This window comes from Corvus hawaiiensis, chromosome 3 (genome assembly GCF_020740725.1).
Source record: "Corvus hawaiiensis isolate bCorHaw1 chromosome 3, bCorHaw1.pri.cur, whole genome shotgun sequence".
NCBI classification, from domain to species: Eukaryota; Metazoa; Chordata; class Aves; order Passeriformes; family Corvidae; genus Corvus; species Corvus hawaiiensis.
In genome coordinates, this window is record NC_063215.1 from 584,350 (window position 1) to 608,722 (window position 24,373).

Sequence of the window (24,373 nt, forward strand, 5' to 3'; positions counted from 1 at the left end):
GTCCTTGGTTAATTTCAATTTAGAGGAGGAAAAGGGCTGTTCCCCATCTTGAAACTGTGATGGTGTCAGCGTTTGGGGTATTTTCTCTGCAGTTGCCATCATGGTGCCTCTGAACCACAGGAGTGAGACTCTGGATGTCTTGGAATTACAGCTCTGGAAATGCCCAATGCCAACCCTGACCCCATGGCTCCCTACATTCCTCAGCCCTGAGCTGGGGTCAAGGGGGACCTTGGTTCTTGAGGTCAGGGGGTGCTGATCCCTGTGCTGGGGGTGGCTGGTTCCTTGATATGCCTGGGAGTGAGTAACATGTCTGACATTCCAACCTGTGATTTTAGTTTCACTTGATCCCTCCATTCCAATTCTTCCCCCGGAATTACAATGTCAGGTGTTAATGATGCCGAGGTGGGACATCCCTGCACACCTGGGCTCCCTCCCATGCTCAGGCACACGATTTGCCTGACTAATTATCAAGGATAATTAGGACCCCTCTCACTGCCCGGGTTATCTGCAGGTGCAGCAGATCCAGAGCAGCTGATCTTCCCCTGCTCAGTGGGTTCATTGTCCACCCCACTTGCTGGAAAGCATTCATGGACAGTGAAGGTTAATGGGTAAAGGATAATCTTCCTCAGCTGCCTCAGTCCCATCCTACTGTGCCAAAAGGAGCCTGCAGCACCCCCCAGCACGGCTCTGCCCATCCGCAGACCCTGGAGGGGGGTTAACCCTGCGGTAACCATGAGAACGATCCAGCTTAGAACAGGCAGGTCAGAACATGGGACTGGAAGGGCACAGGGTCCGGAGCACAACAAGCGGCTGAGGGAGCTGGGGAGGGGGCTCAGCCTGGAGAAAAGGAGGTTCTGGGAAACCTTCTGGCTCTGCACAACTCCCTGGCAGGAGGGGGCAGCCAGACTCTGCTCCCAGGGAAAAGGGACAGGACACGGGGAAATGGCCTCAAGCTGTGCCAGAGGAGGTTCAGGTTGGGCACTGTGAAGAATTCCTTCCTGGAAAGGGCTGTCCAGCCCTGGCACAGCTGCCCAGGGCACTGGTGGAGTCCCCGTCCCTAGGGGAATTTAAAAGCTGTGTGCTTGTGGCACTTGGGGACAGGGGTCACTGGTGGCCTTGGCAGTGCTGGAGGAATGGTCAGGAATACTCAATGGTGGCAGGGGGCTTTTCCAGTCCTAATGATTCCATGATTCTAGGAGTTGTAGGAGGACTCTCACACCCATTTTCCTTATAAAACTCTTTCTTCTCATGATTAGAAGGAAAATGATCCTTCTAAGATTGGTAACTCTTAGAAAGTCACCAGCAGGAATCTCTCCTTCCCTTTGCACCCCATGGGCAGTGAGGGGCCAGAGCCGTCATCGCCCAGGGATGATCCCAGGATGGGATAGGGAATCTTTCAAGTGGACACAGTGGAGGGAGAATACAGAAAGACTGAGCCCTTTGTAGTTTTCAATTCCTTCCTCCCCAAGAATTACTGTCATGGCTCTGGATCTCCACCTCCTGCTGACAGTGGGAATGCCATCCCACAGAAACAATTTCCCAAAGAATCTGCTCACGTTTGGATTTACTGCCCCAGGGCAGGACAGAACCAGAGCCCGAGCCTGGCTGTGCAGTGCCAGAATGACTGCCTGTGAGCAGGGATCCCACTGATCCTAAAGTTAAACTGGTAAAAGTCTGTCCAGAGGAGGCCACGGAGATGCTCCAGGGGCTGAAGCTCCTCTGCTCTGGAGCCAGGCTGGGAGAGCTTGGAATGTCCAGCCTGGAGAAGGCTCTGCAGAGACCCTAGAGCCCCTTCCAGTGCCTAAAGGGACTCCAGGAGAGCTGGAGAGGGACTTTGGACAAGGGCCTGGAGGGACAGGACACAGGGAATGGCTTCCCGCTGCCAGGGTTAGATGGGATACTGGGAAGGAATTGTTCCCTGTGAGGGTGGGCAGGCCCTGGCACAGGGTGCCCAGAGCAGCTGGGGCTGCCCCTGGATCCCTGGCAGTGCCCAAGGCCAGGCTGGACATTGGGGCTGGGAGCAGCCTGGGACAGTGGAGGGTGTCCCTGCCCACAGGAGGGGGCAGCACTGGATGGTCCTGAAAGTGATTTGATGATATTTTCTCACACATTTTTTACACATCACCAACAGTGGAGCTGCATTAACAGAACAGCCACAACCTGGCCCTCTCCCACACCAACCCCCAATGAACTGCTAAAGAACCCAGACACAGACAGACAGACAGACAGACAGACAGTGTCCCTGGTGCTCACCTGACAATGGCACTGAAGATGCCAAGAGCACCTGAGGACAAAAGGCTCAGTCCCAACCTCACCATTAATGAGCTCCCACGACAGCTGGGGCACAAACTGGGGTTGGACACCCGCCTCTGCCTGGCCCCAAATCCTGATATTTCTGCACCGAAGTATCGGCACAGGAACTATGACCAAAACTGCTTAAATCTCTGAGGAGGTGCCAGTGCCCCAGACCCAGCCTGGAGTCTGTTCTACGATCAACACCCCCAAACACACCCAGCCTGGAGCCTGGGCTACCATCCATACCCCTGGGACCTCCCACCACCACCATCCCGCCCCTTCCCAGGACGCAGTGGTGGGCACAGTACCCCAGCGCCCTGGCAGGCCAGGCCAGGCCAGGAAACAGCCAAGTGAAGTGATGAAGTGTAAGAATGGGGTTACCCACGGCCGACCCAATGGCAGGGGGTGAAACCAGCCCCGGGGGTGATTCAGCAGCCAGGCGGTTCTGTAGGACCCCCCCTGGGCAGGTACCACCGCCTGTCACCCCCACCAGCTCCAGCCCCCCACTAGCACACCCATCATCATCCGGGGGTGACGGGGCACTGGAGGGTGCCCCAGCACACCAGGACATGACTACAGCACCTGGAAGGTCCCAGCACCTCCCAGTCTCCTCAGAACCGTCCCAGTCACACCACAACAGCTGGAAATCCCCTTCACCCCCCTGCCAAACCCCCACCCTGCAGTGCACAGGGATGACACTGCTGGGGCCACGATGGAGCTCGGTGCCATGGTGACACCTGGCAGGGACCAGCCCCCCTCCCCACGATGTCCCCCTTGGGTGAGGGATGGAACCAGAGCCATGGGTACAAAACCCAGTGCCGCATCTTTATTGGGGGGGCAGTGGGGGGCCGGGGGCCGTGGGGCGGCGTGGGAGGCCAGGGCGTCCAGGGTGGGCGGTGTGGGGCAGGGGCGTGTGACGGTGGGACAGCAAGGGCTGGGGGGTGCTGATAAATAAGGGGGTGGGGGGTGGGGGTCCCGGCAGGGCGTGGGGACCCCCCGGCCTGGCTGTGCCCCCGCGGGGGACCCGGCAGCTCTAGGGCTCGTCGGAGTCGTAGAGCAGGGCGGCGCTGAAGACGGTGAGGGGCTCGTCGGGTGCGTGGGCCAGGCGCCCCGACACCAGGTCCACACACAGCGTCTCGCCGGCCGCCAGCGGCAGCAGCAGGCTGAAGACGCCAAGGGCACCGGGGCTGGGGACCTGCGCGGCCACCGGCCCCTTCTCCAGCCCCTCGGGCTGGAACCCAGCTGAGTCCAGGCGGGCAATGCCATGGCCAGAGCGGGACAGGACGGCCTCCAGCCCCTCGCCCCGGTGCCCCGTCAGCACTGCGCTCACCAGGTACCGCCCGGGCACCGGCACTGTGAATGTGCCTACGACAGGAAGAGTGGATCAGGGACCTCCAGGGACCCCTGGTGCCCCCAGAACGGGCTTTCTCGGATCTCCTGCAGCACCCCAAGGTCAGCAGGGCATCCTGGGACAGGCCCTCACACCTGGCATCATGCTCCCCCCATGACTCTGCAGCTCCCTCCTACCCCACAGCCCCTACTGCAACATCCCTCACCCCAAAACCATCCCACAGCCCCCAGTGCACCCCCATTGTGCCGTGGGCTTTCACCTGTCTCGGGATCGTAGGCACCACCGTCGTTGAGCAGCACCTGGTCGAAGGGGACGGTGCCTGGCTCCGTGCGTTGGGTGCTCAGGGCAGCCGAGAAAGCGACGCGGGACACCGAGCCCGGCTCCCCGACCTCGCCTGGGCACGGTGTCAGGATATGGCACCCCTGTACCGCCTTCCCTCGCCCCCTTAACCCTCCGCAGCCCAGCAGCCCCTTGTCCCCCGAGCTCAGCAGCCACACCCCCTGACCCCTCCATACCCTCCCCTTTAGTGTCCATGCCTCTCCTTGACCACACGTCTCCACCATGTGCCCAGCCCCTCTGCTCCCCAGCCACCCAGTGCCCTGTGCTTGCCCATGCCAACCCAGACTGTCCCCCGCTCCCACTGCAGACCCCCAGTCTGCAGCCCCTCCCAGCTCCCCACGTGCCCCCAAGCTCTCCATGGTCCTCCCTGCACCCCTAGCCCCAGCCCTACCTTTCTCTCCGGGCAGCCCTGCAGGAAAGATGAGGAGGGGCTGCAGGGCCAGCTTGGGGTGGGACCCCCGGGGATGGGGTCTGGCCACACCCGTGTGGTCGGGGCACATGGGGGGGCTGAGCCTTACCGGGGGGGCCCACGGGACCCTGTTCTCCATCCTTGCCAGGGGGCCCAGCGGGGCCAGGAGGGCCTGTCTCGCCCATGGGGCCAGCAGGTCCAGGGGGACCGGGGGGGCCTGGAGGGAGGAAGGGGTTAGAGCCACCTTGGCCCCATGGCTGGTGCCCCCATGTGTGATCTCCCCTTGTCCCCACACACTGCAGCTCCACAGCTGGGATCCTCCTGTGGTCTTGTGTGCCCACACCACAGCACCACCCAGCCAAGCCCCTGCCTCCCCACACCCCACTGCTGCACTCCCTGGTGACCCCGTGTCTCCACATCCCCGTGCCCCCACACCTCCACCACCGTTCCCGCAGTCCCACGTGCCCACCATGCCCCATATCCCCATGTCCCCACAGACCTGGGATGCCCTGTCCCCCCGGAGCCCCATAAGCCCCCATCCCCCCCAGTCCCTTACCCCCACAATTCGCCGTATCCCTGCAGCCCCACGCCCCCTGCAACGCCCCACGTCCCCCCACGTCCCTGCAGCCCCGCAGCCTCCCGCGTCCCCCCCGTGCCCCCGCACCGTGTCGCTCCAGCTGTGCCAGGCGGTGCAGCTCCCCGCGCAGGTGCCCCAGGCTGGCGTTGAGGGCGCCGAGCCTGGGGGGCAGGTCCAGCGCCTTGTCCAGCAGCGCGGCCTGGGCGCGGGCCGTGGCGTTCAGGTCCCGCACGGCGCTCCACAGCCCGGCCACGTGCCGGCCCAGCCCCTCGCGGACGCCCCGCAGCCCCCCGGCCACCGCCTCCAGCTGCTCGCAGACCCCCTCCAGCTTGGCCACGCGTGGCTCCAGCCCTGCCGGGCAGCCCCCGGCCCGCGCCAGCTCCCGCGCCAGCGCCTCCAGCCGCTCCTCGCTCTCAGCCTGTCGCGCCGCCGACGCTGCCGCTGCCTGGTCCAGCTCGGCCACCACGCGGTCGGTGACGGCGGCCAGCTGGCGCTGCCGGGTGTCCTGCTGCTCCAGCGCGTCCTGCAGCCCCTCCACCGTGGCATTGAGCCTGCTCAGGGCCGAGAGCGCTGCTGCCAGCTCCCCCCGCAGCACCCGCAGCTCCGAGGGTGACGTGCCCCTAAAGACACCGAACCCCTCCAGCGGTGCATCCAGCTCCTCTGGCTCTGTGGGGCCGGGCTGGAGCTGCTCCGGCTCCCGGGGGGGCAGCGAGGCGCAGGGCCGGGAGCAGGGGTCACCGCTCAGGTCCCCAAGAGCCGCCTCCAGCCGCCCTGTCCGGTTGCGGAGCTGCTCCAGCTCCTCGGCCAGCGCCTCCCCCCGCGCCCCCAGCAGCCCTCCCAGGGTCCCAGCCAGCTCGTCCCCCCAGAGACCTTCGGTGTCCTCTGGCTGCCGGAGGTGGGGGCCGAGCACCCCGTCCTGGCCTGGGCAGGGCTGGCCGCAGCGGGCCAGCAGCCCCTCGAGCTGGTCCAGGCGGGCGCCGCGCTGGGCCCCACTCGCCACCAGCCCCTCCACTGCCCGGCTGAGGTTGGCCAGGCGCCCCGACAGCCCACCCGGCCTCCCCTCGGGCTCGGAGGGCCACGGGCCGGCGCGTGAAGCGTTCAGCCGCCCCTCCAGCTCAGCCAGCCGCCGCGCGAGCACCTGTCCCGGCCCCGGCACCGCCGCCGGCACCGGCAGCCCCTCCAGCCGCCGCTCGAGCTCGGCCAAGCGACGGAGCAGGTCCGGGGACGGGGGAGCCACAGGGGCGGGGGCCAGGCGGCTGCTCAGGCTGCTGATGTGCCGCTGCACCGACTCCACTGCATCCCTGTTGCGCTGGTCCACCGAGCCCACCAGCTTCTCCAGTGCCCGCATCCGTTCCCGGTCCTCGGCCGCCTGCCGCCGCAGCCCCTCCGTGCCGGCCGTGCACGCCGCGCACATCTCCTGCAGCCGCTGCTCCAGCTCATGCAGCGCCGCCGTCCCGGGGCCCCCCGGCCCCCCTGGGCCATCCCGGCCGCCCTCGGTGCGGCGCAGGCGGGTCTCCAGCTCCTCCAGCCGCCGCTGAAGGTGGCTCAGCGCCTCCCGCACTTCGGCGGGGGGGCCGTCAGCCGGCTGCTCGCCCCCGGGCTGCCCCTCCACTGCCGCCCGGGGCGGCTCCTGCCCGGCCCGCAGCTCCTCCAGCTGCTCGCTCAGCCGCCGCACCTGCTCCTCCAGCCGTCGCACCTTCTCCGTGTCTCCGCCACCTGCCATGCACCGCCAGGGTCAGCGTCACGGTCACGACCACAACACACTCCCCCACCAGCGCGTTCCCCACCACCGTATCCCCCGCCCCAGCACTACCTTCACCTCCCAGGCCACTGAGGGGGTTGCCGAAGCCAGAGAGTGTGGGGCGGCCGGGCCGGGGGGGGGGACGGCCGGTGGGCTGGGGGGATGCTGGAGAGGGTCCCTCGCTGCAGTCCGGGCCCGAGTATCCCTGGCAGCAGCGCCAGGCCAGCTCCGACACCGTTCGCTGGGACACCTTGTAGCGGGGCCGTAGGAAGCTGCGGTACCTGCAGGCGGAGGGGACAGGGGGTTTGGGGGTGCCAGGAGGGGTGTGGGGCTGCCTCAGAGGACCAAAGCCAGCACAGGCTGTAGCTTGACCCAGCAGCGCCGGTCTCTTGCTCAACGGCCAGTGGTCAGGGGGGCTACCCCTGCCCGGCCCTGTCACCAGTATCACCCCAACACCAGTGCCATCCCATCACTGGTCCAGAGAGCTGCGGGGTGCCCCAGGGTTTTGGCTGCACGTGATGGGGGGGACAGTGGCCGGTCACCCTCCAGCACCAGTTGAGGCCACTGACTCTTGCGCAAAAGTAAACATGACCCCGGTACGGGTAAACAGCAGTGGCGGCGGCATGGCCGTGGTTCGCCCTGGCTCTGTGCTGGCCCCCCAGAACGCCCCGAACCCCTCTAGAGCCCTCCAGCCCCATCCCGACCCCACTCACGCCAGGACACGGGGGCACTGGAGCTGCCCCCAGGGGCAGGGCTGATAGTCTGGCTTGATGAAGCTCTCAACACCATCCTCCACCACACAGCTCACGCTGCGTGTCACCACGTAGGCACACCAGTTCCTGCCGGAGAGAGGGGGTCAGGGCATACACCCGGAATGCGCTGGCACAGGGCATCATCCCGGCACACACCAGGCATTGTCCTGGTATGGACCGAGCATGGCACATGCTGGGCATCATCTGGGCACACACCAGGTGCTGTCCTGCATACATGAGGCATCATCTCGGCACAGAGCAGCCATTGGCATTGCCCTAGCATGGACCTAGCATCATTCCAGCACACAGCAGGCATTGTCCTGGCACACAACATGCACAGCATCCTGTCACACACTAGGCATTGTCCTGGCATAGAGCAGGCACCAGGCATCACCCTGCCAGAGACACCAGCAACACCCCCCGCCCCAGGCATTCCCTGACACACACCAGCTCCCCAGGCACACCCCGCATCCCCCGGCGCGCTCCTGTGCTTGCCCAACCAGCCCTACCGGTAGCACCGTCATGGCCCAATGCGGCGGGTTAATGGGCCGGCTCTCGCCCCTCAACCCTGCCTGGCGACCCTGCAGAAACGGCTGCAGCCCCCAGCCATGCGGCTGCCCTGGGGAGCCCTGCAGGGATGGGGCTCTGCCAGGAGCAGGGTGCCAACACCCCATCACACTGTGCTGTGGATCCTGCGCTGCCTGGCCCAGGGACGGGCGCCCTGCATGCTGCCCCATCACTGACGCCGTGTTCTCTGCCCCCTCTGTGCCGCTGGGCCAGGAGCGGCTGGGGCAGCCGCACACTGGGTCCCCAGCCCAGCCCAGCCCCACAGGCTGTGGGGACCCCAGCCCCCCCGCGTGGGACTCCAGCCTGGCCCCGTTGCAGGGACCCCGTCGCAGCCTTATATGGTACGGACCCGAAGCCCGGAGCCCAGCTCGGGCCCCCAGCCCCACGGAGTAGCCCCCCGGGGAGCGGCCTCTGGGCCTGGGTCCCCGCCGCGGGGCCCCGGTGCGGCGGCCGGTTCCCGTCAGCCCGGCTGGTTCCCCTCAGGCCCCGGCTGGATTCCAGCTCCTCCCCGGGGGCCGCCAGGAATTCCTGCGCCGACGACGGCCCCCCTCGTCTCCCCCCCGGTCCCAGCCCTGCACCCGCGAGGCCCTGGGACCCCCGGGCTGCCCTGGGGTCCCACCGCCCCGCACCGGGGCTGTCCCCACCCCAGGCGTGGGATGGGACCAGAGCTCCCTTGAACGGGCAGGATATGGGGACACCCCCCGTGCTCCCCGAGCCACGGGGATGGAGGGCTGCACACCCCGACCCGTGGAGAGCCCCCGCTGAGCCCCCAAAGCCGCAGGTACCGGCTCCACCGTGTCCGTGCCCCACGGCGGCGCCGGAGGTGCCCCTCCCCAGGGACCCCAGGCTACGGCCATGTCCTGCCATCCCCCCTCGAGGCCACCGTGGGGCCGGGGCAGCTCCAGCCCTGCGGATGAGGTGATGTGCCCGCGGTGAATACGTTGGGACCCCAAGCCAGCGTGGGGCCGTCCCCAGCCCTGCGCCCCTGCAACGCCCTGAACCACAGACACAGGCTGCCCCACGGCCCCACGCTGCCCACGGCACGAGACAGGACGAGGATGGGGAGAGGGTAGGTCCAGGCCCCTCTCCCCCTCTCCGGCAGCGCTGACCCACGCGTGGATGCCGAAGAAAGATCGGCCCAGAATCCTCGGCCCCGCTGCACCGGCGGCCCCCACCCTCCACGTGCGCCCACTGCCCACCCGCTCCGGGCCCGGGGGAGCCCCCAGCCCCCAGCCCCGGCGGGACCCGCCGCTCCCCGGGCTGGACGTGGCACGTGCCGGTGCCTGGCCGGTGCCGGGGTTCCCGCCTGGGTCGTCCCGGTGCGTCCCGGTGCTCTTGGCTCCTACCTGTGCCGGCTGGCGGCCCGGGCACCGCTGTGGGCCGCGGCCGGGCCGGGGGCGAGCGGGGCGGCCCCGCCGGTGTAGAGGCTATACCGGGGGGGAAAGTTGGCGGCCAGGGCCTGTGCGGCCAGAAGGCACGGCCAGAGCCAGGGTGCCATGCTGGGCTGGGGCGGCTCCGCTCGGCTCGGTTAGCCTGGTCCGGCGCGGCTCAGGACCGCATGTGGTGTCCCGTCGCAGCTCCGCGGCTCTGGGCGGCTCGGCACGGCTCAGCTCGGCTCTGCCCTCCCCCCGGCCGCCCCTCGGCCAGCCCCTCGCCACCAGAGCCGCCCCGCCGCCGCTGCCCGCCGGCGGGGTCCCCGGGGCCCCCCGCTTCCTGCCCGCCGCCGCCCCCGCCCCGGCCGCGCCGGGCACCGCGGCCCCCACCGGCCCCGCCGCCGCCACATCTGCTCCTCGTTAGGCCGGGCCGGGGCTGGGGCAGCCAGAGAGGCCGGGCAGGGGGCCAGGGCGCGGGCGGCCGGCGAGGCGGCCGGGGCTACCTCTGCGGCACCGGCACGCCACAGTCACCGCTCCGTCACTAGCACCAGCTCCGGCACCGGCTTCGCGCGGTGCCCCGTGTGTCCCCGACCGTCGGTGCCCTCGCTCCTCACCCCCGCACCGGGCACAGCAGCGACAGGTCCCGCCACCACCACATCCAGCAGTGCCACGTCCCTGCGTGCCCGTGACCCTGTGCCAGGTGACGCGTCCCGGTGCCAGCACCGAGCCGGGGGCTGCCCCACGGCCCCAGCCCCACCCTGACACCGTGCTGGGAATACTGGGGGCACTGGAACGCCAGAGCTCACACCGCGGCCACCTCGGGCCGCCGTGGCCCTGAGCCCACGGTGATGCCATGGCTTCCCCAGACCGCGCGGTGACGTCACGGCCTCGCGGTGACATCACGCCTTGGCCCTGGCCCCACGGTGACGTCAGGGCGCGGGAACCCCCCGCCCTCGGGGAGCCGCGAGTGTGGGTTAAGCACAAACAGCTGCCGGCAGCTGGAGGGGGGAGGGGGCGGGGGAAAGGGACATGGGGGAAGGGGGATGCGGGGGAGGGAGACACCGGGGAAGGGGACGCGGAGCCGAGGGGCCCGGGGCTGGGCTTGGCCAGGACCCAGCCGTGGCTGCTCCCAGGGGAGGGATGGTGTCACCTCCTCTGTGCTCTCGGAGGTTCTGGGGAGTTGTGGGGGGGGGTCACAGAGGGCTGCGGGGGATCGTGGCTTTGCCGTGTTCGAGGGGACTCCAGACAGCGCTGGGGCCCTGCGGCCGAGGGGGGGAACAGCGCAGCTGGGGGCGCAGGGATCCCGGGGGGACTCGCTGCTGGAACCCCTCGGCTGGAGACCACCCTGCAGTGTGTATCCCAATACACCCCGGCCCACCCCAGTACGTCCCAGCACATTCCAGTATACTCCAGCTCAGTGCGTCGCCCAGTGTGCCTCCACACACCCCAGTATACCCCAGTATGCCCCAGTGCGTCTCAGCAAAGCCCAGTGCAGCCCGTCCCGCTAAAGCCCCGCGGCGGCGCCCGCTGTCAGCAGCTGTAATGAGCTGTCACTGGTGTCATTAGCGCTAATTGGCCGCGGCCGCCCCGGGCTGCTCGCCCCGCCCCCGCCCTCGCGCCGCGCCTTGTATGGAGAAGGAGCCGGCGGCAGCCGCCAGGGGGCGGAGGGCGAGGGGCGGGCCCGGGGCCGTGACGCCACGAGCCCGCCGCGGCCCGGTTGCCGTGACGTCAGCGCCAGGGCCGCGCGGCTCCCGCCGTGCCCCGCGGCCGGAAGTGGCGCGCTCGCAGGCAGACGTGTCGGAGCGGCGGGCCCGGAGCGGACAGCGCGAGCCGGGGACAGCGGGAGCCCCAGGCAGGACCGGGAGCCGCGGGGTTCCGCTGGGGGAGGAGCACCCGCGTCGGGGCGTGAGGGGCCTTCAGCGGGTCCTGCTGCGGGTGGGGTCCCTCCGCAGGTCCTTGCGGGATGCCAGCGCGTGTATTTCCCCCTCCCCCGCAGGATGATCACGGACGTGCAGCTCGCCATCTTCGCCAACATGCTGGGCGTCTCGCTCTTTCTCCTCGTCGTCCTCTACCACTATGTGGCCGTCAACAACCCCAAGAAGCAGGAGTGAGGGAAGCGCCGGGAACCCCTGCACGGCGATGACACCGCACCGGCACCGGCACCGCCGCCCCTCCCTCCCGCGGGGCCGCGCCACGGAGCCTCGGCGGATCCGAGCGCGGGGCCCCGAGAGGCGCGAGGCCGAGCTTCTTCCAAACCAGCTTTAACAGAAACACGATGATACACGACAAAACCGTGTGACGTCATAACCCCCCCCCGTCGGCCCGGGGCTCTCGTCCGGGCCCGCGGGGAGGAGCGGGGCTGGGGTGGGAGCACGGGAGCCCCTCGGCCGGGCCGGGCGGGGGGCTCAGCGCAGGAGGAGAGGAGCTGCTGGCAGGAGCTGGGAAAGGGGGCACCGGTGTTCGGGTGCTGTGGTGGGGGGCAGCGGCGTGGGCAGGGGGCCCGCAGTGCCTTTGCCCAGGTGCTGCCGGCACGGGGCAGTGCAGGGCCGGGGGACCCCTGCCCGTGCCGCAGCTCCCCGGCACTGCGGGGCCGTACCTGGGGGTACGGGCCCCTGCCCCAGCACAGGAAGGGTCCCTCGGTGCTCGGCACTCTCACGGGGGGCGCGGAGGCCTCCGGGCAGAGCCCTGTGGGACAGAGAGTGGTGTCAGTGGGGCACAATGCTCCCGCCGGCCCCAGCTCCTCGTGCCCCACAGCCCCCTGTCTGGGGGTGTCTGGTCACCCAGCTCCCCCTGCCTGGCGGGGGCTTTGCTCCGGGCTCCCACTGCCCTGCTGTCGGCAAGGGCTCTGAGATGACCTCACACCACAGCTGGCAGCAGCACTTACCCAGGCCTCTCTGGGGCTCTCCGAGCACTCAGCTTCACTGGGAGCACCTGTGCGAGAAGGGAGAGGAGGATCAGTGCCAGGTCTTTGTCCCTGGGGTTTCCCCGTGTCTTGGGTAAAGGTTTGCAGAACAGAAATATCTGGCAGAGCCCCACAGGTGGGGAGGCTCCCAGCCCCTGAGGGGCTCCCAGTCTTTGGGGCAGCCTGCCAAACATGTCGCCCCCAAAGGTCTTCCCCAAAGGGCCCAGCCAGGCAGAGCCACGGGGCAGCCCCTTCCCAGGGCACAGGCCCTGCTGCACCCCCAGGTTCCCTCCCTGCTGGTGCCTCTGATACCTGCAGAGGTGCCATATCCTGGGGCTCTTCCATGCCTCGCTGGGCCTCCCGTGGTCTGTGGCTGGTGCTCAGCGCTGCTCGGGTGCCCGTGGGCAGAGTCCCTGTGTGACAGAGGAGACAGAGCTCAGCCCGTGTTGGTGAGGGGCTCTGTGCCCTGGTGGAGTCACCAGCTGCCCATGCTGGGCACGGAGGCATCATGGGGCACATTGGCACAGCCTAGTGACACGGTACCCTGCAGTGGCCACACACCAAGTCCCCCTCCCTGCTAGCTTTGCCAGGGCCAGGCCCCCACACAGCCCAACACCGAGGGGGTGCCCTGGCAGCGGCCGACGCCGGCCGGAGGATGTGATGGGCACAGAGCTCAATCCCAGCCCGCACTGCCGGTGCAACGGGCTCTGCCCCGGCTCTGCTGGTGGTTCTGCACATCACTGGCCCCAGCTCCAGCCGAGTTCCTGGCTTGAGCTCCCATGGCACTGGTGTGACCGTGCTGGCCAGGCTTAGCCAGGAGTGAGGAGCTGGGGGCACAGGCATGCCCTCTGAACCAGGGTATGTCCTGGAGCATGGGACACTGCTCAGCCAGGCAAGCTGGGGGAAAAAAGGAAGGCGTTTGGGGGCCTGGCTGCAGTGGACAGAACCAAAGGAACACCTGAGTTGCCTCAGTTTTGCTCCCAGTTTCTGCTCACCTGGTTAAACAGTCTTAATCCCAACCCAGTTTTCTCCCCATCCCACTGAAAATGTGAGGTGGTGAGGCCATGTTCCCCACTGGGGTGAAGCCAGGGCCAGACCCCACAGCAAATGGGACCCTGCAAGTAGGAGCCTGAGTTGGGCAGGATGTTCCAAAACCCCTGCTGCCAGTGGAGGTACTGGCAAGTGGCAGCTGGCTTCACCTGGACTAAAACAGCACAATCTGGTGACCAACCTCAGCCAGCAAAGGCCAACAGCAGCTGAGGGTGTGACTGGGGGTCTGGCAGAGACCCTGTCACCCTAACATGAACACAGGTCTGGGCTCCCCAGGATGTGGCCAGGCTAGAGTGGGACATGGGGAAGAAGGGGAAGGGTGGGACAAGACCAGGGCAACAGGGTCTTCACCCCGTGCCATCCCAGCCCCCACCCTATCACACCTCCGAACACACTCGGCTCCTTCCCCGCTGCTTGGGGAGCGCAGAGGCTGGGATGGCACAGCCGGTGTGAGGGCACCAGCACGGGGCTCAGAAGGCAAAGCCACGGGGTCAGAGCATCCCTGGGCCACGAGCCCCGGGTAGACACAGCGGTGCCGCCAGTGCTGGGCCCCTCGCAGGTGGGGAGTGGCGGCGCTGTGGGAGAAGGTGGCGGGAGAGCTGGATTGGGCAGGCAGGGAGCAGGTCAAGCTGATGCCAGGGTAGGGGAGGAAGAGCTGGGTCCCAGTGTCAGGCAGCGTGAGGGTGCAGTGTGCCATAGGGCACTCTGCTGGTCACTGTGCTGGAGGAGGCCGTGCCAGTGGGGACCATGGGCCAGGGAGGCAGGAGACCCCACCCAATCAGTGCCATGGACACCATGGACCAGGCTCTGCCCCTTGGCTCAGACGGTCTGTTCCTGCTTACACCCCCAGCTGTCCCCAGTCCCTTCAGCCAGGGATAGGGCCAGGGGTCGCTCCAGGTGGGCCCGGCCAAAGGAACAGACGGAACAACGTGCCCATGAGAACATCAGCCTTTTATTTCCTCCCCACCATGTTCTCATGGCAGACAAGACACAGTCATGACAGAAGGCTGGGCAGCAAACCCCGAGGACAATGCAACAAACACCAGAGGAACACAGAGGTCAACACAAGCACAGCTTCAGGCACACCCAGGCACACAGGCTGGCACCCGCCCCCAGCTCAGCACTGGGACGCTTTGGAGCACGGTGCCCCCAGGCCTGAGCCCCACAGTGGATGGGAGCACAGGGGTGCCACTGCCTGCCCCCACAGCCCTGAGCCCCTGCCCCATGGTGGCAATGCCGGCATAGAGGGCATAGCCAGGGCCTTGCCTGACTTTGGCACCACTGTGGCACATCAGCCCGCACCAGAGGGGAGTCTGCATGTTGGAAACCCCCTGGTGCGCCCTGGCAGCTCACTTCACCACAGCCACAGGTCACAACCCACTGTTGCCCAGCCAGTGCCTAAAGAGGAGAAAGGCACTTTGGTGTGTCCCTGCTGGCCTCAGGAATGCTTGGGAGCAGTGGAAAGTTGAGCAAAGGTTTTCTGTGCTGGCTTCTCCAGAAGCCCCGTGGCCCTGGCACTGGGGAGGGGGGCATCTCCCTGCAGCCCCAGTGCCCCCCACATCCCAGTGGAGCAGCAGCAGCTCCTGCCCAGCCAAGGCTGGAGGCCCGTGGAGCAAGAGCTCAGCTGGGCTGTAAAACTGAAGGTCTTGCTGTGCAGTGTCAGCCCTGACCCGACTCAGGACCCTCCTGTGGGGACAGGGGCCCCTCACATGCACTGTTCCACACAAACCCAGTGTCACTGTGTCCGACCAGGACATGCTGCCGCCGACCTCCCTCAGAGCTGTGGTCCCGCACAGCAGCTCGACAGGCGCTGCAGCAGGCGTGCAAGGGGTCCCCAGCCTGGCTTACCTCTGCCCAGGGCCGGGGCGCTGCCGCCACTCAGGGGGCTCTGGGAGGCTGTGGCCACTGCCGGGGGCCTGGGGCTGCCGAAGGTGAAGCTGGGGGAGGCTCGGATCCGAGGGGAGTCCTGCTGGCTGCCCCCACTCCCACTGGTGCCGTTGCTGAAGCTCCTGGCACGGACCAGTGCGTTGTCAGAGGCCGAGGTGGGCAGCCCACTGGAGGGGTGAGAGATGGGGGTCAGTCCAGCACAGTGAGGGGGGCTCCCCTCTGCACCCCCCACCCACCATCACAGCCCAGCACCGAGTGCTGAGCGGCCGTGGCACCACCTCTGGCAGAGCTCTGGACTTCTCCCCAGGAGCTGGTGAACAGCTGGGGACAAGGATGCCACCAGGATGTCCCTGAGAGCCGCAGCCCCAGTGCCCTGTGCCATATATCGCTGTCCCAGTAGCATTTTTTCCCACTTCCTCACCCCCAGTCCCAGATCACAGAATTGCTGAGGCTGGAAAAGACCTCAGAGGCCATCGTGTCCAACCCTTCCCCAGCACTGCCAAGGCCACTACTATGCCATGTCCCCAAGTGCCACATCCACACAGCTTTTAAATCCCTCCAGAAATGGAGACTCCACCCCTGCCCTGGCCAGCCTGCGCTGGACAGTCCTTTCCATGAAGAAAGTGTTCCCAATATCCAGCCTGAACTTCCCCTGGCACAACTTGAGGCCATTTCCCGTTGTCCTGTCCCTTGTTCCCTGGGAGCAGAGCCCAACCCCCACCTGCCTCCACCCTGCTGTCAGGGGGCTGAGGAGAGGAAGAAGGTCCCCCTGAGCTTCCTCTTCAGCTCCCTCAGCCTCTCCCATCCCAGTCTAGCGCTTATGCAGGAGAGACTTCCCAGGTTACTGGGGCAGGTGAATCCCAACCAGTTCACTCTCTGCCCTTCTCTGCTGATGGCTCAGAGCAGAGGGACTGACGCCTGCAGTTCCCAGAGCTTGGCGGAGCTAGGGCCAGGGCAGGTGACCCTGGCAAGTGACTCACTTGGGGACATTTATCATCGCTAAGTGCCGTTATCCTGCAGCTCCCGCGCTCGCCCCAGCCAGCCCTTACGTGGAGCTCCTGGGGGGGGTCCTGGCACCTCCTCTCCTCCGCGGGCCCCCGCTGGCGCCGCGCAGCCCCCGCACGTGCTTCAGCATCCAGGCACGCAGGTTGCCCAGGCAGTTGTGCTCCGAGAGCACGATCCGTGGCCAGGGGTTGCAGTCAGCCATGTCCAGTGCCGCCACCGCCACCGCCCGGCCCACCTGCCCAGGAGAAGGCACAGGTGAGGAGGGCATGAGGAGAGAGGAGGAACAGGAGAGTGTGGGGCACAAGAGAAAGGTGCACTGGTGAGCATGAGAGGGCACAATGAGAGGGCACAGTGCGTAAGGGGACCATGGGAAGAGGGGAAGCATGGGGGAAGAAAGGGGGACACAGGGAAGGAAGGATACAGTGGGGGGCACTGGGGAGAGGGGCAGCAGTGAGGGGGTCACAGGGAGAAGAGGCCACCAGGAGAAGGGGGGCATGAGGGGAGATGAGGGTACCAGGAAGGGGGGATTCCAGGAACGGAGAATGCCAGGGAGTGGGGGCACTGGGGAGAGGGGCAGCTCCCTAGAGCTTGGGACAGAAAAGCAAGTGGAGGAAAGAAACCCCAGCCCCAAATCCCAGCCCACCCAGGCTCCACTGGGCCCTCTGTACCTGCTCGAAGAGTTCCACGGTGTATCGGGAGGGGAAGGCGGGTGGTGGCGGGGGGCTGGCACGGCCGTTGTCATGGCAGGCCCCCGGGATGCTATTCACCGAGCGCCCCGTGTTGTAGTTGCACTCCAGGGTGTAGCTGTGGGGCACGAGGGAGCCCCCGTTACCCCACGAACCCACAGCAGGCCTGGGGTCATCCCACAAGTTCCCCTGGGAGAGCCACTTCAGCAGATTCAGGGCACTGGAAAGGGGGTCCCATTGCACCAGGAAGGGGGGCCTGCTCCAGAGCACATAGAAGTGCAGGGGAAGTGGCAGGGTTTTGAGGACAGCACCCTCTGACAGCAGGAACGGCCCATGCCCTGTGTGGGGATGCAGGGATGTACCAGAGACCAGCATGATGGGAACTCGGGATGGATGTCATCCAAAGTGCCAAGGTCCCTGTGAGGAGACCTCTCGGTCACCTCTGGAAGCTGATGGGAATGGGGGGTCCCTGATGGGTGGAGAAAGGGAATTATCTAATGTCAACACCAACAATCCAGGGAGTGGGTGGCCATACCCTTCCCCTGACCCTCAAGGTGTCTTGGAGCATGTCCTCCCAGAGGATAAGGGATGGAGAAGTGTGGGCTAGGAGCTGCCAGTTGGGATGGCTCCCATCTGTCCCACTGCCCAGAGACAGCTGCAGGGCCAGTACAGCAGAAAATCTGAGCAGCTCTGTCCCAGTCTGCCTGAGGGATCACACGTGCACCGTGAGCACTCCCAGAACTTACTGGGCTGTCACTGCTGGATCACCAACCTGGGCTGCTCCAGGTCAGTCACAGAGCAAAGTACCCCAGTGACCCAAGCCCAAAGCCCCATGTGTGTGTTTGTTCATGTGGGGCTGGACTGGTGCTGGACATGAAGCTGCAGCTGAGCACACAGCAAGCGCTGAGGAAACTGAGAGAACCTCCAGTCTGTGGGTCTGGCTGCCTCACCCAGTGATATGTTCCCAGCACAGGAATGGGCCAGGAATATCCCATCCCATGTGGGAGAGGGGTGGATCACAGGTATCCCCGACTCACAGGATCACTGAGGCTAGAATCTCACACACAGCCACGGCGATACTGTGCCCACTGCAACTCTGCTTAATTACAGCTCAACACAGACAGGAACACCCAGGAAAGAGGAGAATTCCCCTCAGAAAGCCATGCAAGAGCAGGGAGAAGAAGCAGCTGCAGGAGGGATGGGGAGGGACAGGAAGGAAAGCAGCCTGGCTGAGCCTGTGTCTCAGGAACACGGCAGCACCCGGCACAACCAGGCCCAACCTCTGCTGACAGGCCCTGGGGCCATGCGGGATGCGTCTGTCCCATGGAACTGGTTCCCCCTTTGTCCAACATCCCACACCTAACACAAGCACTCAGTGCCAGGCTGGATGGGCCCCTGGCGCTAGCCTACCTGTGGATGATGCCCAGGGCCTTGTAGACAGCCACGCGCCCGCTGCCCTCCTTGGACTGCCCGTCCCGCTTGTCCCGGGCGTACATGTTCTTCTCGGAGAAGTTGCAGCCCGTGAAGTCAAAGTGAGGTGAGTTCAGGGAGATGAGTTTGGGGAACAGCATGTTCTCCACCTGCAGAGTGCAGGGAGCAGCAGGGGTGACCAGGGGCCCTTGGCTGCTCATCCTGCTCCAGTGGGACCAGTGCCGAGCACAGGGTTGTACCAGGGTCGGCTGGGCCCACTCTGCCCACAGTTCCAGGGTCTCACAAGCTCCAGCTGTGCCCAGGGCATGCTGCCCACCCCCTGTCCAACTCCCAGTGGGCTCTCCTGACAGCCAGCTGGGAGGATAGGAGGGAGCCCAGTGGCATGGTTCTTCACCCTTAGTCCTCAGGAGGGCAGCTGGCTGCTGGCCCACGCCAGCTCCCAGGGGGAATCTGAGACCTCCTGCTGCCCTGGTCACCCGACTGGGGGAGGAGAGAGAGGAGGAAGAAGAAGAAAGGAGGAAGAAGAAATGAAAAGAGAAGGAAGGAAAGGAGAAGGAAAAGGAAGGAACTGTGACAGGGAATTCCATGCCCCTCTCCCAGCACTGGGGCCCCTGGGCAGTAGGCAGAGCAGCAGGAGGATCCCGGCAGCCGCAGCAGCCCGGACTCCGGCTGTGCCCTCACCTGGTCGTTCTCATCACTGAAGCTGTTGCCGTACATGAAGCAGCCACGCTTGGACGCGTGGCCGTGCAGGTCCACGTAGTAGGCCAGGCCACTGTCCCGGGGCGCAATGGGCTCTGGGGGCTCAGCAGCTTCGGGGACAGGGGATGGGGGAGGCCTCCACGGCCCCTCCTCACAGTGCTCGCTGGTGTGGCTCGATGGGAGGATCCAGGCAGCTCGGTCTGAGCTGTCTGACAGCCGGGCATCCTGAGCCGGGCAGGAGTGGGTGCCGGCATGCCAGGTGCCAGGGGAGTTGCGGAGGTTGTTGGTTTTGTCCAGCTCTGATAATGTGGCCTCCACAGCCGGAATGGGACAGTTGGGAGATTTTATGCTCAGCAAGTTGGTGCTGAGTGGGGAGACAAACGTCCTCCAGTCCGGAGAGCCCGGCAGGACACGGCTGTGGATGTGGTGGTAGAGCAGGACGGCTTTGGCCCCGTACACCGCGGGGTGCAGGTCGGCATCGGGGTGCAGGTACTGCCGGTTCAGGTTCACCCCACGGGAGTCGGTTCTGCACAGAGAGAGCAGAGAGACGTCAAGACCTTCCAGGGTGCACCAGCAGAGCTGAGCTCACCTTGGAATGCCAAGGGCTTTGGGCTCTGTCCTGGAGTACAATGGCCAAACCAACCCCTCATGGCCAGAAGGTGACAGAGCACTGAGAACCTCAGTGTGGCAGAGCCCTGCATGATCCTCCCCAGAGACAGGAATGGAGCTGGGGAAGGGGCTGGAGCACCAGGAGTGGCTGAGGGAGCTGGAAGGGCTTGGCCTAGAGAAAAGGAGGCTCAGAGAGGACCTTGACACTGCCTGCAACTCCGTGACAGGAGGATGGAGCCATGTGGGGGTCAGGCTCTGCTCCCAGAGAACAAGGGACAGGAGCAGAGGGAACAGCTTCAAGTTGAAGGGAAGGTTTAGGCTGGATATTGGAAACAATTTCTTAATGGAAAGGACTGTCTAGCCCTAGCACTGGCTGCCCAGGGCAGGGGTGGATTTCCCATCCCTGGAAGGATTTAAAAGCCATGTGGATGTGGCACATGGGGCTATGGCTAGTGGTGGCCTTGGCAGTGCTGGGGGATGGTTGGACTCGATGGTCTCACAGGGCTTTTCCAATCCAAGTGAATCCAGGATTCTATGATTTTTATAAACTTTACCAGCCTTCTGAGATCCCTTCTTCAGCAAACTCACAGCCTTTTCCATATCTACACCCATCAGTGAAGGACACTCACCTTTTACTCACATCTATCAATCAATATTCAAATAAATGGCTTCTGCTTCTTTTTCTTGGGGGAATGGTTGGACTCAATGGTCTTGGAGGACTTTTCCAACCCAAATGATTCCACAAAAACACAAAGCAGGCTCCCAGGCAGGAGAGCCCGGCCAGGCTCTGCACTCACCGGTAGTGGCCCCGCACCACCCCGTCGGGGTTCAGCATAGGGATGAGCTTGAAGACGAACATCCGCCGCAGCATTTGGGCACGGGGATCCTCCTCCCGCAGGATGAAGTCCAGGAAGCCATTGAAGACGAAGCTGGAGGGGGTTTCTCCTGGGTGGACTCTGCTGCTGAGAAAAAACACCTGGGGACAAATAGACGGGGTGAGGGAGGTGTCCTGCCTGCCCCAGGACACTGAGATAGGGAAGAGTCCCACAGACTTTGCTCCACAACTCTGCCCAAATGCTCCAGCCCTTGGGGACATGACACCATTCTGGTCACAGACATGGGGGCTGCAGTAAGGTGTCAACACATGGGCCACCACAGGGGCTGCTGGCCCCCCGTCCCTGGCCAGCCCTGACACCAGCACGGTCTCTCACCCTCTTTCCGGTGAAGCAGCGTGGACGGGGTGTGCTGGTGTCTGGGAAAAGCTTGTCCAGCCGGGGCTCCCGCTTCTCCTGCATGCCGTGGCATGAGGTGATGGTCAGCAGGTCCACACGCAGCTTGTCCAGAGAGTGGCAGAGCAGCTCCCGGTGGTAGTAGACTGAGTCAAGGGGGCTGCAGGGAGAGAGGGAACTCAGCCAGCCCCAGGAGCGAGGGGGCTCCCAGCTGGGTTGGGAATGCTGTCCGCACCCGCAGCCCGAGCTCTGCGCCCCGGGAGCTGAGCGGCCCCAGCCCCACAAGGACCACCCCCACATCTGGGCTGTTCACTGCTAGATACCCTCAGAGGCTGCTGGGGACACGAGCAGCTGCTCCTTCAGGGCAAGGAGGAAGGCCCAGGGCTGGGGTTTGCCCTGCCCAACCCCCCCCAGCTGTGGAAGCAGTGATCAGCTCGTGCACAGACAGACCCGGCAGAGGTCAGGTCACCCCATCAGAGAGACAACACATCCCAGCAGGCGGAACAGGGCACTGAGGGATTCATCCCACCAGGGAGATAACCCGTTCTGGCAGGAGGGACTGGGCTCCAGAACAATAAGGGATCCTCTGGAATCCCATGGGTAGCTCAGGGCAAGCTGCTGCCACTGCTTATGCAGAGCTGGGGCACAGAGAAGCATGGGCCAGGCACCGACAGGGAGGACACAGAGACCCTCCTGCTGCAGACAGAGCTTCCCCATGGGAAAAAACACAAGCAGACACAGACCAGGAAAGGTGTGAAAGCCAGGAAGGTGGGACAAAAGCCAGGAAAGGGAACGTGGGGGGCACACCTGCTGGGGGACATGTGCTTGCAGTCCTGGAAGCGGCCGTCCAGCTGTGCCAGCATGTCCTGGCAGTCAGTGTAGGAGAAGGGGTAACAGAAGGCAAAGTAGGTGGTAGCCCCGCGGTGCTCCAGGAAGCGGTGCACGAAGGACAGCACGAACTGCGTCTCCACCACCTGTGACGGACACGCAGAGGCCTGGGCACAGGCACAGGGGCAGAGCCACCCTAGCACACCCCCACTGCTCTCCTCTGGCCCCCATCAGGCATTGGGGGTGCCCGTGGCCACTCGCCCTTGGCCATGCCCATGGGAATCTCTGCCCAGCTGGCTCTGCTCATGTCGAGACACGCTGGTCTGCTCCCTGCAGAGCCTTTGGCTCTCTGTTCACCCCACTTGTCCTATCCCATGTCAGGAAAAGGGAGGGATGTTCGATCCCTGGAAATGTCCAAGGCCAGGTTGGACAGGGCTTGGAGCAACCTGGGATAGTGGAAGGTGCCCCTGACCATGGCAAGCATGGAAACAAGATGAGCTTTAAGGTTTCTTCCAACTCAAACCATGCCAGGACTAAGTGATTCTCTCTAGCCCCTGTTCTCTACTTCAGAGTGGGGTGCTGGGAGGGTTGCCGCTTCCCCACAGCAGGGCATGCAGAACAAGGAGGGCTCAGACCACAACTCCCCTGGGCAGTTCCAACCAGACCAGAGAAACTTCCTGGGAGTCTCACGCCTCAGCTGTGCCCCCCAGGGCTCCCCCCACTCTCCAGATGTGCCCCTCACCGGGGCAGCAGCACCTGCTGTCACAAAGAGCTGTTTTCAGGCCACCCAGTGAAGGGGATGGGAAGCACAGGTAGTGCTTGGGATGGAGTTTCACATTCCCCCAGGGAAAACACCCCATGGCAGCCTATGCCCAGCCCCAGCTCTCCTGAATGTGGCCCTGGGAATGGGCTGTTGCTGCTTCTATCCCTCCCTCGGAGATGCCAGTAACAAACCAGCTGCTCCACCAACCCAGCAGAAGCTGGGGGTCACTCCAGTGCAGGAAGCAAAGGCTGTCTGTGCTCCCAGAGCTGCCCCTGCCACGAGCACAGGGCCCCTGGCTGCCCGACCCCCACCCAGCGCGGGGAACACCCCACGCTCTCACCTGGAAGCTGGGCCGCTGCCGGATGCGCTCCCAGCGCGGGCGCACGGGCAGGGTGCGCACGAAGGGGGTCATGCCCTGCGCGTACAGCCGGCTCTGCTTGTTCATGTTCAGGATGTGCAGCTTGATCAGCTTCCCCGGAGCCCCCCCCCGCACGCTGAAGTAGAACCAGGACCTGGGGAGGGGTGGAGCGGCGCCGCCTCAGCCCCTGCCCGCGGGTCCCCGACCTCGCCGGTGTCTCTTCCACCCACCCAGCCGGCCCCACCAAGAGCCTGTCAGAGCCCCAGCAGAGGCGGGCCCAGACCGCCTGGACCCCCTTCCCAGGGCACCTCTGAGCCCGCTACTTCCCCGAGCCCCTTTCCTCAGTCCCCCAACCCCACGGACCCCTCTTCCCGAGGCACACCCACGTGGAACCGCCCCGTCCCGCCAGAGCCCGTTAGACCCCGGGGAGGGCACAGACCCCCCGAACCCTCTCCCAGGGCACCCCTGACGTCACCGCCTTCCCCAGCCCCTTTCCTCAGCCCCCCAGCCCCACCGACCCCCCCACACCGCACCAGCCACCCCTGGGCCCCCCGCCCGGTACCAGTCGCCCCTTCCCCGTTTTCTCGCCCACCGGTACCTGTTGCCGTTCTCATACTCAGTGTGGGCGCAGTCGGGCCGCGTCCACACGTTGAACTCGTAGTCGGCGGGGGGGAGAGCGTTGGCGCGGGCGGCGGGGCCGCCCCCCAGCTCTGTCGGCCGCACCTGCTCTACGTGTGCCAGGTTCCCCGAGTCGAAGCGGGAGCTGAAGAGGAGACCCCCGCAGCGGATCTCCATGGCCCGGCAGGGCCGGGACCGGCATCGCCACGGGACGGCCCCGGGACGGCCGGTACGGGCCGCCCGGCAACAGCAACGCGCGCGGCCATTGGCTGCCGCCTCCCAGCAACAGGCCCCCCCATTGGCTGGCGCCTCGGCAACGGCCGCAGCAGCACTGGCGCCGCCGCTCCGGCCCGACCACGCCCCCCCGACCGTGCCCCACCACTCCCTCTCATTAACATGACCACGCCCCCTTATTAACATAACCACGCCCACGGCTGGCTCCGCGCGGGCAGCGCTCCCGGCCGCGTGCACGGACACAGCGGGTGTGTATGGACACGGGGGTGTGACCGGACACACCGGGTGTGTATGGACACAGGGGTGTGACTGGACACAGCGGGTGTGTATGGATACAGGGGTGTGCACGGACACACGGGGTGTGTATGGATATAGGGGTGTGACCGGACACACCGGGTGTGACCGGACACGGGGGTGTGACCGGACACACGGAGGTGTGCACGGACACAGGGGTGTGCACGGACACAGGGGTGTGCACGGAGGTGGTCACAGGTGCCCCCACACGCACACACCTGAGAGAACACGGGCACACCGGGTGTGTATGGACACAGGGCTGTGCACGGACACAGCGGTGTATGGACACATGGAGGTGTGCACAGAGGTACACACAGGTGTGCACAGTACACACAGGTGCCCCCACATACGCACACACCTGAGAGAACCCGGGCAC

At 65.5% G+C, this 24,373-nt stretch overlaps 2 protein-coding genes across 6 annotated transcripts; one reads left to right on the forward strand and one right to left on the reverse strand.

Annotated features, from left to right (window-relative positions):
- Nucleotides 1-3,166: 3,166 nt before the first annotated feature.
- Nucleotides 3,167-23,743, reverse strand: LOC125322819 (cytosolic carboxypeptidase-like protein 5). 5 transcript variants are annotated; one of them, XM_048297017.1, is made up of 14 exons: nt 23,450-23,742; nt 22,834-23,005; nt 21,710-21,876; nt 20,885-21,062; nt 20,471-20,649; nt 19,047-19,590; nt 18,345-18,514; nt 16,917-17,052; nt 16,293-16,483; nt 15,205-15,410; nt 12,619-12,719; nt 12,289-12,335; nt 12,001-12,089; nt 7,433-7,551 (listed from the first exon to the last, which is right to left on the reverse strand). In XM_048297017.1, the coding sequence occupies exons 1-14, from the start codon at nt 23,644-23,646 to the stop codon at nt 7,529-7,531; spliced, it is 2,400 nt and encodes a 799-aa protein (XP_048152974.1). In that variant the 5' UTR covers nt 23,647-23,742; the 3' UTR covers nt 7,433-7,528. The 5 variants fall into 5 exon arrangements, 4 of the variants coding, with proteins under 4 accessions (XP_048152972.1, XP_048152970.1, XP_048152974.1 ...); XM_048297016.1 differs by lacking the exon at nt 7,433-7,551 and having other exon boundaries at nt 11,650-12,089; nt 23,450-23,743; XR_007202236.1 differs by lacking the exons at nt 7,433-7,551; nt 12,001-12,089; nt 12,289-12,335; nt 12,619-12,719 and having other exon boundaries at nt 15,326-15,410; nt 16,224-16,483; nt 23,450-23,741.
- Nucleotides 11,154-11,695, forward strand: OST4 (oligosaccharyltransferase complex subunit 4, non-catalytic). Its single transcript, XM_048297019.1, has 2 exons — nt 11,154-11,256; nt 11,401-11,695. The coding sequence occupies exon 2, from the start codon at nt 11,402-11,404 to the stop codon at nt 11,513-11,515; it is 114 nt and encodes a 37-aa protein (XP_048152976.1). The 5' UTR covers nt 11,154-11,256; nt 11,401; the 3' UTR covers nt 11,516-11,695.
- Nucleotides 23,744-24,373: the final 630 nt, after the last annotated feature.